The sequence below is a fragment of the Meles meles genome, chromosome 1 (assembly GCF_922984935.1).
Source record: "Meles meles chromosome 1, mMelMel3.1 paternal haplotype, whole genome shotgun sequence".
Lineage (NCBI taxonomy): Eukaryota > Metazoa > Chordata > Mammalia > Carnivora > Mustelidae > Meles > Meles meles.
This window is the reverse complement of record NC_060066.1, coordinates 191,387,137-191,407,012: the sequence shown is the minus strand read 5'-3', so window position 1 is coordinate 191,407,012 and position 19,876 is coordinate 191,387,137. Positions and strand designations below refer to the sequence as shown.

The window sequence follows — 19,876 nt, the reverse complement described above, 5'->3', positions numbered from 1 at the left end:
AAGTATATGACCTGCTCTGCCAGTGACCCATTTTAGGAAGTGGTTTCCAAGCATTTGCTGTGGGCAGTGAGGGCTGTTCATGCCGTAAGGACTGTTCATGTTCTATAAATATGATCATTGAGCCTTCAGATTTGGGGAGCCAGAATAGCGTGCTACCCTTCCGGATGATTAATAAACCAAAATTCAGCGAGAGGATGCCCCAGCCATCATCATGATGCTGAGCCAGGACTGAGAAACAAGTCTTCAGAGTTTGAATCCAAAGCTATCTCTGTGCACCAGCGTACCTGAATGCCATCTCTCACCCCCAGTTAGACTGTGAGCTCCCTGAGGACAAAGCCCAGGACCCATGGAAGCATCAGCTTAGGGGCTGGGTACTGAGTAGGGAGCTGACAGTTGGCACACCTTTCACTTCATGGAATAGGAAGATGACCTTGCTGTGTGGCACAAAGGCATGGGGCCAGCTGGCTCTCTGGCCTCCTTCACCGAGGCCAGCATCCCTGAGACTCAAGCTGTGTTTGGTTATACCCAAATGACCAGAAAACAAAACAAAACAAAGCAAAACCCTGAGCAATGGGAGTGCCTGGGGGATGCCAGCCCCCTACAACCCAGAGTCATCCAGAAGATGAAATGCTGTGCTGGTCCCCCCAGAGTGCCTGCTTTGCAGTTCTCAATAAGCCTCAGGCTCCTCTTCCTTATTTTAAGCCACAGAGAGCACTGCTCCATACTTGCCAGGACAACTCTGTCTTTGTTTCTTCTCAGCTCTTTGTAAGCAGTCCCCAGCTCACTGGAGGCTGCCAGCCTTGCTCCTGGAAATGAAGAGCCTGCTGAGCAGCACTTCATGGCCCTTTGTTCTTATGGAAGGTTCTAGAAGGATTTCCTAAAACTCTTCCTCAGGGGCAAAGGGTCAAGGAAATTCTTGAAGGACTCGAGAGTTAGCCCTCAGATAACACTTTGCTACCTCCATCTCTCAACCTGTGAGGCAAGCAACTTTATCTTGTCCTAAGAAGCCAGCTGGCTCTGCTACCCACTTCATTCCCACCAGCTCTCTGCCCCAGAGGCCTGACCCTCTCCCAGTTCTCCCTGACTTTTTTTTTTTTAAGATTTATTTATTTGACAGATAGAGATTACAAGTAGGCAGAGAGGCAGGCAGAGAGAGAGAGAGAGAGGAGGAAGCAGGCTCCCTGCTAAGCAGAGAACCCAGTGCGGGGCTCGATCCCAGGACTCTGGGATCATGACCTGAGCTGAAGGCAGAGGCTTTAACCCGCTGAGCCACCCAGGCGCCCCTCTCCCTGCCTTGTTTTACCTAATGGATTTCCAAGATAAAGCCCCCATAATACCTGGGACTCCCACAGTCTATACTTTTGTCTTCTGAGGTCCTGCCTCCAACTTGCAGAGAAGAGCCCTGCTCCCTCTACCACCTCAGGCCTTTGTTCCTGCTTGCCCTGGGCTGCCCTTTACCAATGTCCCCTGCCCCTCCTGGCCCCAGTCCCCTTGGCTCCCAGTGTGCTACGTGGCTAACCCTGTTGGGTACGATATTCTAACCACATTCAGCCACAGAAATGGGTAGATTTCATGCAATTTTATTTTTTTGCAACAAGGGTGTATATCTAAGAGTGATTTGATGTATATCTAAGAGCAATTTTTTCTTTAAATTTTTGCAAGGATCTTTGCATAAACTCACAAGTCATAAGTTCTTTGTCAAAACAAAGTGATTTTTTGCTTTGAAAAGGTATGACCCAACTCACCAACTCATATGCCAAAGTCTTAGTCCTCATTGATGTTCCCTGGTAACCCCCTGGCTATCCTCCCCTTCTGCCCTGGGGGGCCATTCTATTTTGTAGCACCTGGAGACTCCAAGAAGCCCACTGCTATGGGAGAAGTGCTCAGAGGGTTGGGCTTCTGCCCTCCCCTGAGAGAAGTAGATGGAAAGAGATGGAGAAGGTGGGCGATGTTTGGAGGAAGAGAAGCTGGAACCTTGACTTCTTAAGAGATCAAGTGGGCTCCTCCCTTTGCTGCACATAGCCCCTCACATTTGCCAGTCTCACTGGGCCCAGAACTTAAAGTTTTATTTTTGCCAGGAAGTATGGTCATCCCATCTCAGAGGAAGGAAGAAAGGCCTCCTTGATATTGCCATTGGATTGGCACTCTAGAGGATCAATAATCCGAAGACAGCTTGACCCCCCATCCCTCCCTAACTCCAGTTCAAGAAGAAGCAATCTGAGGAAACTCCTCAGACCCTGCCAAGACTGTGGTTTCTCACCACACCTGGAGCCTGGTCCAGAGTCTACAGTCTTACAAACCGGCCTGTCCCTTCCACCCTGGCTTGAATGCATGGTGTCACTGGTGGCAACAAGGGCGAAGAACAAATGTCCAGGTCAGAGCCTTATGCACCAGGCCCTAGTGGCCTCTACCTTGCTCTCAAGGATCACCACAGATGGCAAGACAGCATTGAAGAAGCCTCTCCCCACCACACACTGCCACAAAGTTAAAAGCAATCATTTCCAGTCTACATTACTGCCAGAAATGAGGACCCAACCAGCAAGGTTGGGAAGAACAGAAGAAAAGGAGGGAAGCTGTTGCCATGACCCCTGAGATTCCCAAGGTTGGGGCTCTGGATTAGCTAGCCAACGGGGCCCCCTGCCTCTTGGTGGAGACCCTGAAGAGGCCTCCTCCCCGCTCACTTACACACACAGCCTGGCTTCTTAGCCGACCACTGGTTATTCTTTTGGCACGTGATTGCCTTCTGCCCCACCAGCTCAAAGGCAGGCTGGCACTCAAACTTGAGTGTGTCACCGTGGCGGAACCGGGAGCCTTCCCTCCGGCCGTAGGCAGGGATGCCGGGATCGCCACAGCTGCCCTGCTCGATCTCTGGAAGACAGGAAGAAGAGAAAACAGAGACAAAATGTGACTTCCTACCTCTCTTGGAGCGGGAGGTCCATGTTACATGCTCTGCTGCCCCTCTGCCTCGACTCAGTGCCCAGAGTGACACAGGTAAGACCTTTCATGGGAAATCCTGCTGTGTCCTGCTTAAAACTCCATCCCAGGATCAAGGGGCCTTCTGGCCAGTAATATGCCTGAGACTCTGAGTTCACACAGAGCCCTCGAGGGACTTGGATATTTTCACTCAGTGGAGGTGGGTCTCCATACTCTGTGAGATACCTGTCCCAGGAGCTAAGGAATCTGTCACGAGCTTGCTGAACTTGCCTCTGCATTCAGAACGACCAGACAGACCTTCGGCTCAGTCTATTCCTGAGTGGCAAAGACAAGCATGCAATGAGGCGGCTTTGCTGCCTGCCATTCCCCAAACCAGAGATTAAGTGAGAATCAATATTCGCTGCCTTCTGACATGGAAGCACTTTCACAAAGGTTTTTTAAAATTCAATTTGAGAAGGTGCAGGTAAAACGAAACAAGTGGCTCACTGAATATGCTTTTAAAGTTCGTTTGATTCAACCGTGTGAGTCACACATGCAGTGGGTTCCTGGGGACAGCTCATGGGGCCGGGACGCCAGGGGACATGACAGGCTGGCAGCCTCATGGGGGAGGCAATGAGGGCTTGGAAGCTTCAGGAAAGGAGTCCATCCTGGCCAAGTCCCTGGAGTTTCCTCTGGAGTCATCCCCACTTCCGGCAGCCCTGTGCTTCGTGCTGTGAGAGATGAAGGGGAACGAGGGGCCGGAGAGGGGTACCTGGAAGGGAGGGAGGAGAAGAGGAGGGAGAGTCGTTCCTGGGGAAAAGGACCTCCTGCGGGAAAGACAGGGCGTAATGGATTTAGTGGCAGATGGTGAAGGGAGGACGGTAGGGTCCTGTGACTTGGAAGGGAGGCAGCTGGAGTAATCAGGGAAGTTGCCGGACATCTTCCCAGGTTTGTCAGGCCAAAGGGACCCCGCCTTTGCTGTAGACGCCACAACGAGTCAGCAGGAGGCACAGTCCCTGAAGTTGCTGTGTGTCACCCTAACAGGGATGATGTTGCAAAAACTTTCTAACCACAGCTGGTGGGGTTTCTGTGGGCTGCTCAGGCTAGCCCCACGCACTGCCTTTCATGGATTTGCTCCTGACTTGTCACATTCGTGTTACCTGAAAACCAGGGTCTCCAGATCTCTGCTGAGAACTGGCAGAACAAGGCATTCTCTGACTGGGAGTGTGTGTGTGTGTGTGTGTGTGTGTGTGTGTGTATACCCAGAAGGAGCACCTAATTCAAATTTGGAAGGTGAGGCTGTGGGGAGTAAGACACTAAATTTCAACACAAAATTTTAGGGAGCAACAAAAACTCAGCAAGCAAGCCAGTAATATCTTAATGCAATATTTTTTTAGAAAATCAAAACTAATGCATATAAATCAAACCTACGAAGAAGAACAATATTAGAACTTAAAGACCAGAACTGACCCAGCATTTGTGTGACTCACTTCTCTGGCCTCACCCTTGTCCTGGTCTTTCAAGCCTCTTGTTATTTAAAATGTTGATATTTTTATCATATATAATTTGCACTAATCTTGGTTTAAAAAAATACCGCATTAAATTATTTAACTGAATTACTGACCATTTCGGCAACTCCTTTACAATCTGTGCCCAAAGCATATGCCTCTCTCATCTCAGCCTAGTCCCAGACTTGGCAACGGGGAAGGCTTCTTGAAGGAGGTGATGTCTATGCTGCGAGGCCTGAAGGCTATGCAAGAGCCAGGAGGTGAAAGGAACAAGTGGGATTCACGGCAGTATTATTTACAATAGTCAAGACATGGGAACATCTAACTATCCACCAATGAATGGGTAAAGAAAACAAACATGTATACACCCACACACACACATACACACGAATATTATTCAGCCATAAAAAAGAAAAAGAAGGAAATCCTGATATTTGCAACAACATGGAGGAACTTTGCTTGAGGGCATGATGCTAAGTGAAATAAGTCAAGACGGAGAAAGACAAATACTGGATGATCTCACTTATATGTGCAAGCTAAAAAACCAAGCTCATAAAAACAGAGTGGGTTAGGAGACACTGATGAAGGGGGTCAAAAGGTACACAGTTCCAGTTATAAGAGGAACAGGTCCTGGGTGTCATGTATGGCATGGTAACACTAGTTCAGTGTCGTGTTGCATCTTCGAAAGTTGCTAAGAAAGTAGATCTTAAAAGTTCTCAACACACACACACACACACACACACACACACACACACACACACACACACTGAGGTGGTGTGACAGACGTGTTAACTAACCTGATTGCGGTAATCCTCTCCCAATACATCCATGTACCAGATCATCACTGTACACTTTTACTGATGTCAGTTATATCTCAGTAAAGCCCGTTTAAGAAAGAAAGAAAGAAAGAAAGAAAGAAAGAAAGAAAGAAAGAAAGAAAGAAAGAAAGAAGAAAGAAAGAAAGAGAGAAAGGAAGGAGTAGGAGGGAAGGGAGGGGAAGGACCTTTTAGGTAGGGAAGAGCCCAAGCAAAGCGTCAGAGGTGACACCACTTGTCGGGCAAAGAGAGCAGAGATCACAACTAACTCATTGTTACTGTAACTGAGTTCGCTGTAGAACTAATACACGGGTGCTGACGTCCTGCTGGCAGCCACTCTGAGCATTTTAATATTTCATCCTTATAGTAATGCTAGGAGCAAGGTACTATTAGTCCCACTTACAAGGTGAGGAAACTGAGGTGCAGAGAGATCATGTAGCTGTCCCAGGTCTTCTGAGTGATCTGAGATCAAGATGTGGGCTGTATGGTCCCAGCACTACATTGCCTGTCTTTGAGAACAAGTGCAGGAGTTTTCTGCAAGGTGGTGGGAGATGAGGTTGCAAAAGGCTAAAGGCGCCATGTAATCTGCTAATGAGACTGGACTGTGGATGAGAAGCATTGGGGAGCCAACAAAGGGTTTCATTTGATTTAGCATTTCATATTATGTATTTTAAAGGATTACCCTGACTGTTGTCTGGAGAATGGTCTAGGGGCAGCAATTCTGGAGGCGGGGTGATTGTTCATTCATTCAAAAAACACATGGCTGTCTCCTAAGTGAACTCCACCATGCTGGGCCCTAGGGGTACAGAATAAGGCAGACACAAGGCCTGACCCATGAAGCTTCCATCTGGTGGGAGGCTCATCTGGGAGATGTTTTGATGCATCCCAGACTGGGCAAGGTCAGATAGGGTGGGGAGAGGCAGACAGACTTGGGAGGTGTAGAGTGAGCATGTCTGCGATAAAGGAGAGGCTGTGATCTACTGAGGGATTGGTCTGGGTGCTTGGGTGCACTTTCACTGAGATAAGCATGCAGGAAGAGGACCAGGTCTGCACGGTCACCATTAAGATATGCTGAGTTTTGAGCTGCCTGTGGTACTCACGTGGACCCATCTAGTGCAAAGAGGCTACGTGGGTCTTAAAAGCCTAGCATAGGAATACAGAATTTGAGATTCAGCTCACAGATGGTAAAAGAAGCCACGAGAAGGATGCGGCCACCCATGGAGAATGAGAGATGTCAGTTCTGGGCAGAATAGTTAGGAACATGGGATGGACCTGCAGAATGCTGGATGAAAAATCCCAGGCAGTGCAGACTCACAGATGCTTGGAGAAGAAGGACTTTCAGGGAAGAGAACTCCAGCCTTGAATGCCATGGGGAAGTTTAGGTGGGGTGGATGAGAAGGGTTAGTGGAAGGAGGTCACTGTTCATACTGACTGGCAAGAGTAGCTGAGTGCAATGACACAGCCACATGCTGTGGGAGAAGAGGAAGCTGATATGGGAAGAACAGATGACTTTTAAAGGAGGCATTTCTTGGAAGTGAAGGAAGAGAGAGAACTTAGGTGGTCACTCATGAGGAACATGGCCTTGAAGACGGCAGCTGAAAATGTTTTTAAGATTGAAGAAACATAACCATATTTAAAATGAGGAAACAGATACACAGAGTATATGTTAACTGAAGATCTAGGGACCTAGGGAGGACAGCCCAAGGCCATGGAGCAGGTAGGGCAGGGGAACCGGAGCACACTGGGAAGGCAGCCTGAGAGACTAGGGAGCTCCTTCCTGCATGGCAGGAGGGAGGAGATGAGGGCTCATTGAGCTTTCAGGGGCAATGCAAGAGGATGAAGGAGGTCCTGCGATGGCATGGGTTCTACTTTCTAAATGGAGGAGGGGTCCACTGGTCTCACAGTCTTTGCTGAAGGACGGGGTCTGGTTGTGGGGAAAGAGATATGACATTGACGAGAATGTCTGAGATACTCCCCCTGGAGAAGAGGAAATCATGGCCGTATGGATTGCCACCTGAGGCTCACAGAAGGGGGAGATGACACATGAGCAGGGCACCCCAGCAGGGCTGTGGGACTTGTCCCTGAAGCCCTCAGTAGCTGGGTGCATGTGGAAGTGGAGAAAGAGGCTCCAGGACTGATTGAAGGGTGGAGCCGGATTTACAGAAATGGAAGACCACAGGGGCAATGGCAGAGGCATTATCCTTGGGGCTTAGCTAAAGGGGAAAAAGCAGGAGAGGTGGAGGATCACCTGGCCAAGGGAGGGTGAGACACGGGAGTAGAGTGGGAGGAAGAGCAGAAGGGACAAAGGGCCGGTGCAGGCTAGGAGAGGCTCCGAGATCAGAGGTGCTGGAGGACAAGGTCTGGGACAGCCAGGGTGCAGCACAGTAAGAGGAAGTAAAGTCAAGTGGCCAAAAGGCAAGGTGATGGAAAGGCTTGGAGTGGAGGGGAAGAGGCTGGTGACACCGATGGGAGGAGAGAAAGAGCCAGATATGGTGACAAAGTGAGGTCAAGGGGTAAAGGGTGTACATGGCTGCAATGGCACTGGACACTGAACCTTGAACCAGTCTCTCCAAGGGTGAAGTTCGTAGGGTCTGGGGATATGTGCTTCTGTCCCTGGAGAGGGCTGCCAGGTAATGGGGGCTCAAGGGGAAGTCAGGTTAAGGGAACACTTGGTGAAGAGGTCCAAGACACTGGAGGTGGGGGGTTACATGGGGCCAGGACCAGGACTGGGTGGAAGGGAGAAGAAGAGCAGGGAAGGTGGCTTTGCAAGTTTGCAGCTCCCTCCAGGAAGGCGGAGGGAGCAGGCAGCTGGCTTGTGTTCCTGACCCTCCCTGTCTTGTCTAGGCCTTCCCTCCAAGTTCAGGGCCAACCCCTGCTGGGAGCACAGACACCAAGGCTGCTTGACTTCCTGGAGAGGGCTCCCTGTGCTCCACTGCCTGCCTGAAAGGAACTTGTCCTTGACCCTCACGGTCAGGTGCTGACCAAGTTTGATGTCAGGGCCCAGAAAAACAAGTTGGTTAACCAAATTTTGACTTAGAGAAAATCATGCGTGCAATTCCCTGTTATCTGCTTACTATAATTCTATTTTGTAAGTGTTTCTCTCACTCTCTCCCTCTTTCTCTCGCTTTGTTTACAAAAGCCAGCCAGCAGACCAAAGAGGAATACTTGAGAGATGCCTGGAACTCCACTGTGATGGGCTTGGCACTCGGTGAATTTGCTCTTCCTTTGCTTGGCGGCTTTATCCCTATCATCTGTGATCAACCTCACTGTCTTCTCCTGGGTTCCTCAATTTCTAACACCAAAGGAACTGCATCATATATCTCTCTAAATTCACCGCCTGAGGTGCTCCGAGAAGAGCAGTGCCACTTGGAGGAGGAAGGGGAGTCCACACGTGGACTGTGACTTACTGCCTTTCCAAATGGGCAGGAGTCCATGCGTCCCTCTGTCTACTCACTGACCCCTAAGCCTGGGCTACCGCTTCCTCTCTTCCTGCGTCACATGCTGACTCCTCACGCTATGGGTCAGCTTAAGAGGCTACCTCCTCAGAGATGCTGCCCCTGATCATGCACTTCAGGGGCTCCCATTCTCTTGCCTCTCTTGGCACCCCATTTTTTCCTTCATGGTGCTGCCTGCCCTTTGTAAAGATTTATTCATTTTATTAGTTACTGTTCTAGACACTTGGGGTATAGCAGTGAGAAAGAAGTTAAGAACGTCTTCCCTCAGGATGCTTCCCATCTGTGGAGTGTGAGGGACAAAGTGATTTGCCAGCTCAGATTCCTGGCTCCTTGCTGGCTTCCAGGTTGGCCCTCCTGTTTCCTCACCCACTAGAATGTCAGCTCTATGAAGGCAGGCGTTGGAAATGTCTTATTGACTACTGTGTACCCAGCACTTAGCACAGGGCTTGGAACACAGAGAACATTCTGTTCAGTGTGGGAGTCCATCCCGGACTGCATTTACTGCATGGAAACCGTGCCAAATGCCAGGCTTGGCACTACAGATATAGAGTGGCTTGACCCACGGCTCCTGCCCTTGGAGAGTCCTAGTCAAGGGGGTATAGAAATAAGTAAAGGGAAATGAAGGTGAAGGAAGAGGTGTGCACCTGACTGAATGGCTTTTGGGATGGCAGAGGAGGAAGCTCTGGCCTTGGGCTGGGAGTGTTGGAGAGTCCCAGCCACCTGGGAGTCAGCCGGTATCCCATCCTCCACTCCCCACCTGCAGCCTCACTAAATGCTTCAGGCCAGCTCTCCCCACTAGACATCCCAGCATCCTCTGGTCTCCAGCCCCCTCTCACTGTCTAGTCCACCCCCTACCGGGATAGTGGCATCTGACAAGAGCGGGTCCCCTGCCTCTTGCCTCTATTCTGTACTCTGCAAAGCAGGGTGAGATTGCTCAGAAAGAAAAATCCGATCATTGCTGTGCCCTGCCCATTGATTCTTTGATGGCTGCCTAAAACACACAGATTAAGTCTCTAAATGCTCGGCATGGCAGGACATTGCCCATACCCTCCTGCTCCAGACTTATCTTCGGCCATCACTGACCCTGAGATTTAGATGCATCCCCCGAACCCCGGGCGGCCTGTGGGGAGGCAAAGCCTTCCAACAGCAATGAGCGAGGATCTAAATCCTGTCTCCGACATAGGTAGGAGACCTAAGGCACATTTCGGATTCTCCCTGAGCTTTAGTTTTCTCATCTGTAAAATGGAAATGGTAATCACACCCATCTTACAGGACTGTTGTGAGGATTTAATGAGCTTATATATATAAGAAATTGTCAGAATGTCCAGCCCGTGGCACGTAAGCAGTAAGCAGTAAGCAGTAGTGTTTCCTATCGTCATTATCACCATGTGGCTGGCAGACCCCCGCCGGTGCTCACAGGGCTCTAACTTGGCCCCTGCGTCCTCTCTCCCTAAATGAACACCCCTGCTTGGCTGCCCAACAGAGAATCACCTTTAAGTGTCAGCTCAAGCGCTTCCCAGTTGGGGATCATCCCTCGCATCATGGGGCAGACTTAGGGGATCTTTCCCTCCTCGCTCCCAGCCCTCCTGACAACTTTCTGTTATGGCACCATTACTGCAGTTTGTGGCTTGTGTTTCTCCCTGTTAAATGGCAAGTTTCTTGAGGACAAAGACTGTTTTTGACATGACTATTCTCCTAGCTTCTAGGAGGGTGCAGGATGATGAGGGGCGGGTAGAAGGAAGGATGGAAGGAAAGAAGCAGGAAGGAAGAAGGAAGGGAGAGAGTGTAGTATGTGGAGAATAGTTAGAAATTCACTGTGGGGGTGCCTGGGTGGCTCTGTGGGTTAAAGCCTCTGCCTTTGGCTCAGGCCATGATCCCAGGGTCCTGGGATCGAACCCCACATCGAGCTCTCTGCTGGGATCTACTCTGTCTGCCAAATAAATAAATAAAATCTTAAAAAAAAAAAAAAGAAATTCACTGTGGCAGGACGTGACAGTGAAGAGAGAGGAGGCCACAGAGAAGGTCTCAGGGACATCATGAAGAGCCTGGGTCAATGACTGACGAGTCATTTATGTGTTGTCTTGGAGTCTGTGAGCTGCTCAAAGCCAAGGTTCCCATCTCTTCTGTCCTTTGTAGCTCCAAAACCAAGGACAGTGTCTGAGAGGCATGCTGAGCTGCCCAGACCTATTGTTCAATTAGCACAAATTCCTGCGAGTCTGAGACATCTTTGGTGCTTAAGACAACCCTAAGGCATGCCTGGATCTCATGGATTTGCTCAGAACCACATCAACTTCACTTTGCTGCTTCTGATGGGAAGGGAAGCCAGAGGCAAGGGACACAGCACCTCTGCCTCTATGTGCATTTCAGTGTTTGTGCTTCTCCTCGCAGAGGCTGGCACAAATGGGAGGCAGGTGGGGGTAGATGAAGTGGGTGACATGCTTCCCACTCCACCTCCTTCCTCCACAACACTATCATGGGCATGTCACAGCTGAAGGAGGTTAGGAACCAGGGGTGAACGTGGACACGTAGAGCATCAGGCTTACCTCCAAGCTGTTTGCATTGGCCCCACACTGAAGCTTGCTATCAGCAGAAGCCCATGTATTTTCAGACTATATCTCATGGACAAATTACTTCCTGCCAATTTTCTCTTCAGTATCATAATGCCAGTTTATTGCAGACTGCTGCTGCACTTGTCGCCTGCCAAATTTTAATGACACAGCATCCTCTGCTGCTTGCTGCCCCCGCCCCCGCGGGCCAGGACAGACTTGGGTACGGCGAGGATCCCACTGGGCTTTCCTGAGAGCAGGCAACTGCTGCCTGTCTCTAACAAAACCCCAGCTCCCAGTGCCTGAGAATGCGTTAAGGGTCTCAGGGAAACTCTGTGAGTGTCTTAGGAACATGCCTGGTGTTGTTTCTGACCAAAACTGGGAGGTTTGGGCCTCTCTGCTCATGGGGAGCGAATAAAAAGAAGTAGTATCCTGAAAATAGTGAAATAGTGGACTTGAGGTTGAAAACGGCCTCTGCTTGAGGCAAGGCAGGGTCCAAAAAGGAGTGGAGCCAGTATTGCAGGTCTGTTGCCCTTGGTCTTCTTTCCAGCCCAGATCATGGCCATCACTTCCAGGAAGCTCAGCTGGGCTCCCCAGAGAGTTAAATTCTAGGGCAGGGGATGGTGGCATTGCCAGCAGAGGCCTAGTCTTGTTTGTATTCTCCCTACTTGCTCTCAGATTTTATGTTCTAACTCTCAGGGATGTCTAACCAACTTCTTTTCCTCCTTTATGCAAGTCTCCGTTTCAGATACCTGCTCCTCCACGGAGCCATCCCTGAGGCCCTCAAGCAAGGTTAGTGGCCCCTCCTTGATATTTCCCCATCTTCTTGCACTTTCTCGACTCTACTGAACACTGCTATGGCTGAGGTGAAGGCACAGATTGTCTTCTTGTCCTCGTGGCCCCTATGAACTGAACAGTATCTGCAATGATTTAGATAACGTTGAATACAAGGTGACCTCATTTCCAAGGTGAGTCCCTGCTGTTGGGTGTCCTTTCTTCATAGTTTGTCATGCCCCATTTCTTCATGTCTCCAGGGTCAAGTTCTCGGTTCCTTCCTCCCCTGTGCCAGTCAAATCCCCAGATTTAGCATTAGGCTGCCAGATTCCAGGCTCTGAGTCAGGAAGTGAGGAGACTCCCAGATTGATGCTAAAACTTGTTAGCAAGTTGTATGTAATTTTATAATGTTTCTGGTAAGTGCTAATTGCCTGTTCCTTAAATATTTCTTGTTCTACTGGGAAGCAAAGCAATTGCAACTATGAATGCATTTCCTACAGCTGGCTGCCCCCATGGAGGGGGACTGGATTTTTAGGCTCCGAGTACTTAGATTTTAATGGTGCCTGAGTCCTCTCCCAGCCCTGACCTGCAATTGTGACAAGCAGAACTGGAAGAATTTCTAGAAAATAAGTCCCCCAATTTTCCCACCTAGGGGCTCACGCTTTTAATGAGGGAGGTGGAATGATACTATAGTGTTAAATGTCTGTTCCAAGGAAGCTTCTCTTTACCTGAGCTGGGGCAGAGGGTGTATTGATGATGATGGGGCCAGAAGTGCCCGGGAGCAGTCTCTATCCACGGATGCCTCCTGCCACCTACAGAACATCTATATCACAGTTACCTTCTTATTGCTGGGTCAGGACATCTATCCTGTATGGGATTCCCCAGAATCTGAATAAAAGGAGGACTAGAATGCGGATGGAGGTTGTTCTGAAGCTTTGGGTGCAGGTTTCAAGAGGAGCTACAAGCCTAAGGAGCAGGGGAGAGAGTGGGCTTTTAAATGAGTGTTTCCTAAATGCCAGCCCTATGTTGGGAGGTTCATGACATCAAGACCTCGGGAAACCCCCTGTGAGATCAGTGTTTATCAGTCCCTCTTCACAAGTGAGAGTACCCAGGATCAAAGATGTGGAGGGACTGGCTAAGACCACACACAGCACAGTGGGGATTATAGATTGGGTCTGTCTGACCCCAAAGCCATGGGGATAGTGGAGAGTGCCTGGCTCTTGTATCCAAGTGCTGGGAAGTTGAGAGGATGTGGAGGAGGGGTGCTTGATTGTGCTTGTGTAGACAGTCATCACAACTTAATGTGAGAGCTTTTCTGAGAACACTCTGTGTGCCAGACACTGGGCTCAGCCCTGCAGGCCTGAAGAGATGGACATTCTATACTTCTGCCTAGAATGAGTTCTCAAGAGCCAGAACGTGGCTTAGAATTACTGTAAATGGTGATGCTGAGCTCAGTTTGGATGGAGTTATGGACTGAATGTTTGTGCCTCCCTCAAACTCGTATGGCATATGGCAAAGTTCTGACCTCAGAGGTTCTGGATTTGGAGGCAGGGCCTCTAAGGAAGTAATAAAGGCTAAATGAGGCCATGGGGTGGGGCCCATATCCAAAAGGATTAGCGTCCTTATAAGAAGCGACACCAGCAAGCTCGTGCTCTCTCCCTCTCTCCCTGTGCGAGTACCAAGGAAAGGTCATGTGAGGACAGTGACAAGGCTGCCCAGACTAGAAACTGGATCAGCCAGAACCTTGACCTTGGATTTCTCGCCTTCCGAACTGACAAAATAAATTTCTGTTTCAGCTCCTGGTCTATGGTATTTTTGTTATGTCTACCCAAGCAGACTAGCACACACGCCTTGGGTTTGAGACGTCTGAGGGAGAAGTGTATAAAATGTGTCACAGGGAGACTGATATGCAAATGGGGAATAGATTTGGAAGTTGCCAGTGTTTAGGTTGAGAGGGAAGCCATGGGAGTCGATGCAATCCACTGTGGAAGGGTCTAGAAAAAGAGGATGGAAAACAGGAGAGACCCTGGGGAAGTGCCTGCTCTGTGGGGGCCTGAGGGGTCATGCAGGAGCTATGAGGGAGCAGCCAGAGGGGTGGCAGACGAGCAGGAGGCTGCAGGTGGGAGAAGCCCGGAGAGGAAGATGGGTAATCACATTGGGATGCCAGGGCACTTAACCGACCCAGCTTTATTCATAGTAGAGGCTTCTCACTGTGAAGGCAAGAGATGGACAGCTTTTACCCTTCAATAAAAGGTCGAGAAGGGGAAGGTACATTCCTTACATTTAAACTTTTAATTTCCTACATTTAAATCTCTACCTTTAAACTTGCCCAGGATCTTCTTCCCTGCGGACGAAGTGCAAACTCTTCATGAGGTCTCAAGGTTCTCAGTCACTTGGATCTGTCTCCTGCCACTTCTGCCTCCCTGCCCTATGCTGCAGCTGAAGTAAACCATCTCATTTCTCAGGCAGTCTGGGGTGTGGAGTACAAGTGGAAGGCAGGGGACCTAGCACCAGGCCACCTACAGGACAGGGAGGGAGCCAAGTGTTCCCTGGCAGAAGAGGACACACCCTGGAGTGGGGAACAATGCAAATCACGGAGGCCTTGGGTGCAGAGGCACCTCAGTGGTCCCAAGGGAAGACACTTATCTGAGCCAGACACTGTGCAAGGAGCTCTCTGGGACTCTATTTCACTTTCTTCACAAGGCATTAAGGTTGCCATTATTCTTTCCATTTTATGAGTGGGAAACTGAGGCTCCGGCAGACCACAGGACTCAGCTAATCCCACAGCTGGGACCACGCTGGGATTCATCAGATCTGGTCCAATTCCAGAGTTTGTTCCATCTTCACCTGCCTCTGTGAGCAGGACACACATAGACCCTTGGGTTAATGATGTAAGGTAATGCCAGCCTCTCTTCCTAATCTGTCACAAGTCTGAGCAGAGGTCCTGCTGACACCTAGTCTGTGACTAAAGGTCCCACCGTGGATGTTTTCAGACTGCTCTAGTTTTCTGTTCTAGTCTGTGATGCTCCTGCTGCACTTCCAGCACCCAGCGTCATGCTGGTCATGTGACAGGCTCATCACTACCTTTGGGCAAGGTGGACACATAATGAACGAAACCCCAACTGGTTTTAACAAGGAGCCTGGGCTCATGCCATACGACCCACGTGACTGGAGCACAGTGTTGGCTTCTAAGATTTTAAAAGGAATTGAAATTCTGTCACTTTGGAGACCCCTGGGAGAGGGGAGAAACATCATGGGCTTTGAAGCCAGCGAGACATGGAGTTGAATTTTGGCTCTTCTAGGTCCCAGACTTCGTGTGACCCCAGGCAGGACATTCCACCCTTGAGTTCCAAATTCCTCAGTTACAAGACAGCAGCCATCGGCTAGCTGTCACACCGAATGAGATGAAGCACTTTCTCAAACTGGTGTTTAGCTACAAATCCTTTCTTAAAAGCCTTCTTAAAAGAAGGCTTACAAGGAATAGAAGAGAAGAAAGGAGAAGGCATGGAGGCAGGATCAGAGCCTGTCCTGTTAGGTACACCCTACCTAAACTTGGTGGTCCCTGAGGGTACCCCAAATGTTTGCATGACAGTTTGAAAACCTTGAGAAAGTTAGCATAAAGCTTCCCGCACATAACAGGCATTCAATGTTCTGTCCCTTTCTTTTCCGGTGAAACCATGCCAAACAAATCTAATTCCTCTTTCCTACATAACAGCCCTTCAAATATTTAGACGTGGCTCTCAGCTCTCCCCTGAGTCCACTCTTCTCCCAAATGCATTTTCAGGGGACTTTTAATCTTTCTCACAGGTTTTGACTTCAGTTTTCTCCCTGCCTGTCCCCACCATTAGGTCCTGTTCTCGATGCCTGGTCAGAACGAGAAACCAGCACCACTGACTCCCTGGGGTAAATTCTAGCTGCTAAGTTCTCGAACGCTCACAGAGGACTTACTATTTTTTCCCACTTCCTCTTATCCTGGTGACTTAGCCAGGAGCTCTACCCATTGAGGTCTTTCTGTACATTGTTTGCTCACTGCTGTACTGTCGTCCCTTTCTGGCTCATGCTATTTATGGCTTAACCACGCCATTGATAAAATATGGACAGATTAAGGGCAGGTGGGTGGCACACAGGATCATTCCTCCCTGCTCCTGGAAACGTTCTCTGCTGAACATCCAGAGAACTTCTGACATGAGGGAAACTTTTGAAACTCTGAGTCCGAATCCATTCCCATTTTCCAAGTAGCGAGTGTCAGAGCTTGGCCTGAATCCTGATTTCTTTCTGCCGTCCCCCATCTGTGTATGTGTAACTCTATGTACCCGAAGAACCATTTGCTTACCTACCTGTGTCCTCACTCATTAGTCACCCATAATTGCTGTGCAATTCTTAGTTTCACATCCTTGACCACACTTACTCTTCACAGAAGCCCTGGGACCTAGGGCATATTATCACCTCTATGTCCCAGGTGAAGAAACAGAGAGAGCCCCAGAGAGGCTCCCTGACCTGCCATGGGGCTAGAAAGGGACAGAACCAGGATGTGAACTCAGCACTTGTCCCCCCATTGGTGCTCTAGCTGCTGTTGTCTACCCTTGACATGTGCCTCCTGTTTTTAGAACAGAACCTCCACTGTCCTAGCCTCCTGAACTGGGAGAGAATTGAGTTCTGTTGTTTTAAGCTGCCCCTCAGTGTGTGGTCCTTTGCCTAAGCAGCTGGGGAAAACTGACAGGACTCCTGTGTACCCAGCTTGGCGACAGAGTACAGGTCCTGGTACAGGTGGAACCCCGGGCCCCTGGGGTGAGGGGGCTCACACTGAGCAGAGTAAGAGCCTTTTGGAGTTGTTACCCCTAACTCATCTCATGTAGAATCATCAGGTCTCTGAACGAGGGTGGGGGAAAACCTTCTCTCCCTCATCCTCTGCCCCCTGTCTCTCCGAGTCATTTTCAAGACTCATGGCTCACTTTCTTAGTAGAACCTTTCTGGAAGTCACACACAGGATGACTGCCCCTTTCTCTGTGCTCCCACTGGCTGTTTGCCACAGATATCTTACTTTAAATAATAGCTCATATGTTTCCTCCTCTGTCTCACCACTGAAGTGCAGACCCTTACAAGGGCTCAGATCTGATGTGTCTGTTCCCTGAGTGCTGGGCTAGGCTCTGCCACCTACCAAATCTGCCAACCAAATGTCTGGGGATGGCTTCTGCTCCCCTTTCTGTGGGGGTTGGCATTAGCAGTCATCGCCAATGGGAAATCTGGAAGTGCATAGAAGGTGGATGGTGGAAGTATTCTGGGCCCAGATTCACTGTTCCCTTAATGCTGGCTCCCAGTGAGATTCAGGTCACCCTCTTTTGTATCGTCCTCGGGTCACCAATAGTGTGTGTCTGTCCCTAGCCCCGTGTGCAGTCACTCAGCTCTACGACACCCAAGTATGGCAGCTTGGGAAGCTCCAGAAGTCTATGGGGTCTTTTAAAGGTCTACACAAGCCAGGTATGAATTGTAGATGAAACTAATGCATGCCCTTGGCACTGTGTGGCCTAAGCCTCAAGTGATTTATCCCAGATAATCCTCAAAACAATCCAGGAGACCCACTGGCCAAAGGAAGTTGAGGCTCAGACAAGTCGAGTAATGTGCCTACGGAGAGGAAGCTAGTGTGGGACACAATCAGAATTCGAACCCAGGGCTTGCTGACGCACATCCGGACACCAATTCCGACTCCAGAGTGAGTGGATCAGCCCCCCAGCTGCAGTTACCTTCATAAGACGCCTTGAATCCCAGGGAGCTGCCGCTGCCATCAGTTTGGAAGAGGAGCCACATTTGATGGTTGGTGCTGACAATGAGATCTGGGACCGACGTACCTGTCAGGCTGTCAGGACAGCAAGATTTAGAGAAGTGCCCCCCACTCTGGCACCCCACAGAATGACTAGGAGCCCTACCCTGTTTCACACTGGAGCCCAGTGCTGGGTGCTCCAATGGCTGAGAGACTCATCACCTCTCCCCTCTGGCCACGGGCAAGGCTTTGTGTTTACCCGTGAACCCCTAGCCCAGACCCCTGGGCTCGTGAGGAAGACCTGGGTCCTTGCTTTCTCAGGGGCTGGGGTAAGCTGTAACCTGATAGACTGAAGGGGTATCTACACACCTGCCATCTCTGATCTCTCATGTGAACTACTAAAGAAAAGACAGAGAAAGAAACCCATTTCCCCAGTCAAGCCCAGCCACTCCTTTTAATGAGACATCTCTTTCAGCTCTATATGGAAATATCAGCTTCCATATATGAAGAAAGACTTAAAGTGAAGCCTTCCCTCCGGGGCCACATACTTTCTGAAGAGCAGAGTTTAGACATGGGGAGGATTGAGTTCACATTTACCGAAGCCAGATAATTTTCCCTCCATGATCTTATTTAATGATCCCAGTAGCCCAGTGAGATAGGGGCTGTGTTACCCCCATAGTACAGATGAGAAGACAAGGGTGCAAAATGGGCAGTGGCTTTCCCAAGGTCAGCCTGATGGAGAGTGGCAGAGCCAGAGTCCACAGCAGAGGCTGAGCTTTCCAGAAGAAACCTGGCTTCCTCTTGCTGCTGAGACCAAACAGATCACTAGCATAGACCAGGGGCTGGTGGTGGATGGTGTGACTGGATTAATGGATCTTAATCTCTATTCCATTCTGGGGTCTCAAAGGTTGTGGGGGGCACTGAGTTCGCTGTATGAGATGATCAGCACAACGTGAGTGCTGTGGGTGTGGGGCTGGGGTAGACATCTGGGTACATTGGCCTGGCCCATGTGACATTGCCGGACTAGGGTACTGGCATTCTGCAGGGAGTAAGGAATGAGGCCAAGCCAAGGCTGGCTCCTAACTCTAGGATGGCAGAGTCCGTTTACCCAATCATGACAACAAAGGAGGCCAACCATTCTGCATGTGTTTCCCTGAAGTCTGAGATGGATGCTGGCCTATGGAGATCTAAGGGTGGGGGGAAGAGCCCCTGGGCTGTTATAGGACTTATTGAGAGCTCACTCAAAACTTATAGAGACTTGGGTATAAACCCTGGATCAGTCATTCATTTGTCATGGGGCCTCAGGCAAGGGGCTGAGCCACTCTGGGATTTTTCATTTTGAGTTAAATGAGGGGAATGGGTTATAAGAATCTTTCTGGCTCTGCTCTTCTAAGATTCTCTGACAGAGCATCCTGGGATTTTTGTCCTGAGAGGAGACAGAGCCAGGATCCTGGCCTTCTGAGCACACCAAGCTGAGGGACCATACAGGGCAGGTGAGAGATGGCAAATGCACCAGAAGAGGAATTGAGTATAATGGCTAATTTTATATGTCATTTTGCCTGGGTCATGGGATACCCAGATATCTGGCCAAACATTATTCTGACTATTTCTGTGAAAATGCCTCTGGATGACTTTAACATTTAAATTGGTAGACTGAATAAAGCAGATTGCCCTTCCCCATATAGGTGGGTCTCATCTAATCAGTTGAAGGCCTGCATGGAACAAAAGGTCTAACCCTCTCCCAAGTAAAAGAGAATTCTTTCTGCCTGCCTAACTTCCATCTGGGACATTGTTTTTTTTTTTTTTTTTTTTTTTTCTCCTTTATTTCTGCCTTTGACTTGAATGGAAACATCAGCTCTTCCTGGGTCTAGAGCCTGCTGGCCTTTGCACTAAAACTACATCATCAGCTCTCCTAGGTCACAGCTTGCCAACTCACCCTGCAGATCCTGGGGCTTGTCAGTCTCCATTAGCATGTGAACCGATTCCTTATAATAAATCCCTGGCTTTCTGTGTATATCCTATTGGTTCTGTTTCTCTGGAGAACCCTGATTCATACAGTGGAGTGGGCCGGGGGAAAGATGTCCTCCAGGCTCACATCCCATTCCTT

The 19,876-nt window shown here is 49.5% G+C and overlaps 1 protein-coding gene across 1 annotated transcript in view; it reads right to left on the bottom strand.

The window, feature by feature from the left end:
• Positions 1-19,876, bottom strand: part of LOC123926444 (CUB and sushi domain-containing protein 2-like) — a 596,474-nt gene that overhangs the window by 229,111 nt on the left and 347,487 nt on the right. Inside the window, exons 12-13 of the mRNA XM_045980312.1 lie at positions 17,753-17,865; positions 2,686-2,868 (exon numbers count right to left, since the gene is read on the bottom strand). Coding sequence (XP_045836268.1) covers positions 2,686-2,868; positions 17,753-17,865 — 296 coding nt within the window. The remainder of the gene's footprint in view (positions 1-2,685; positions 2,869-17,752; positions 17,866-19,876) is intronic.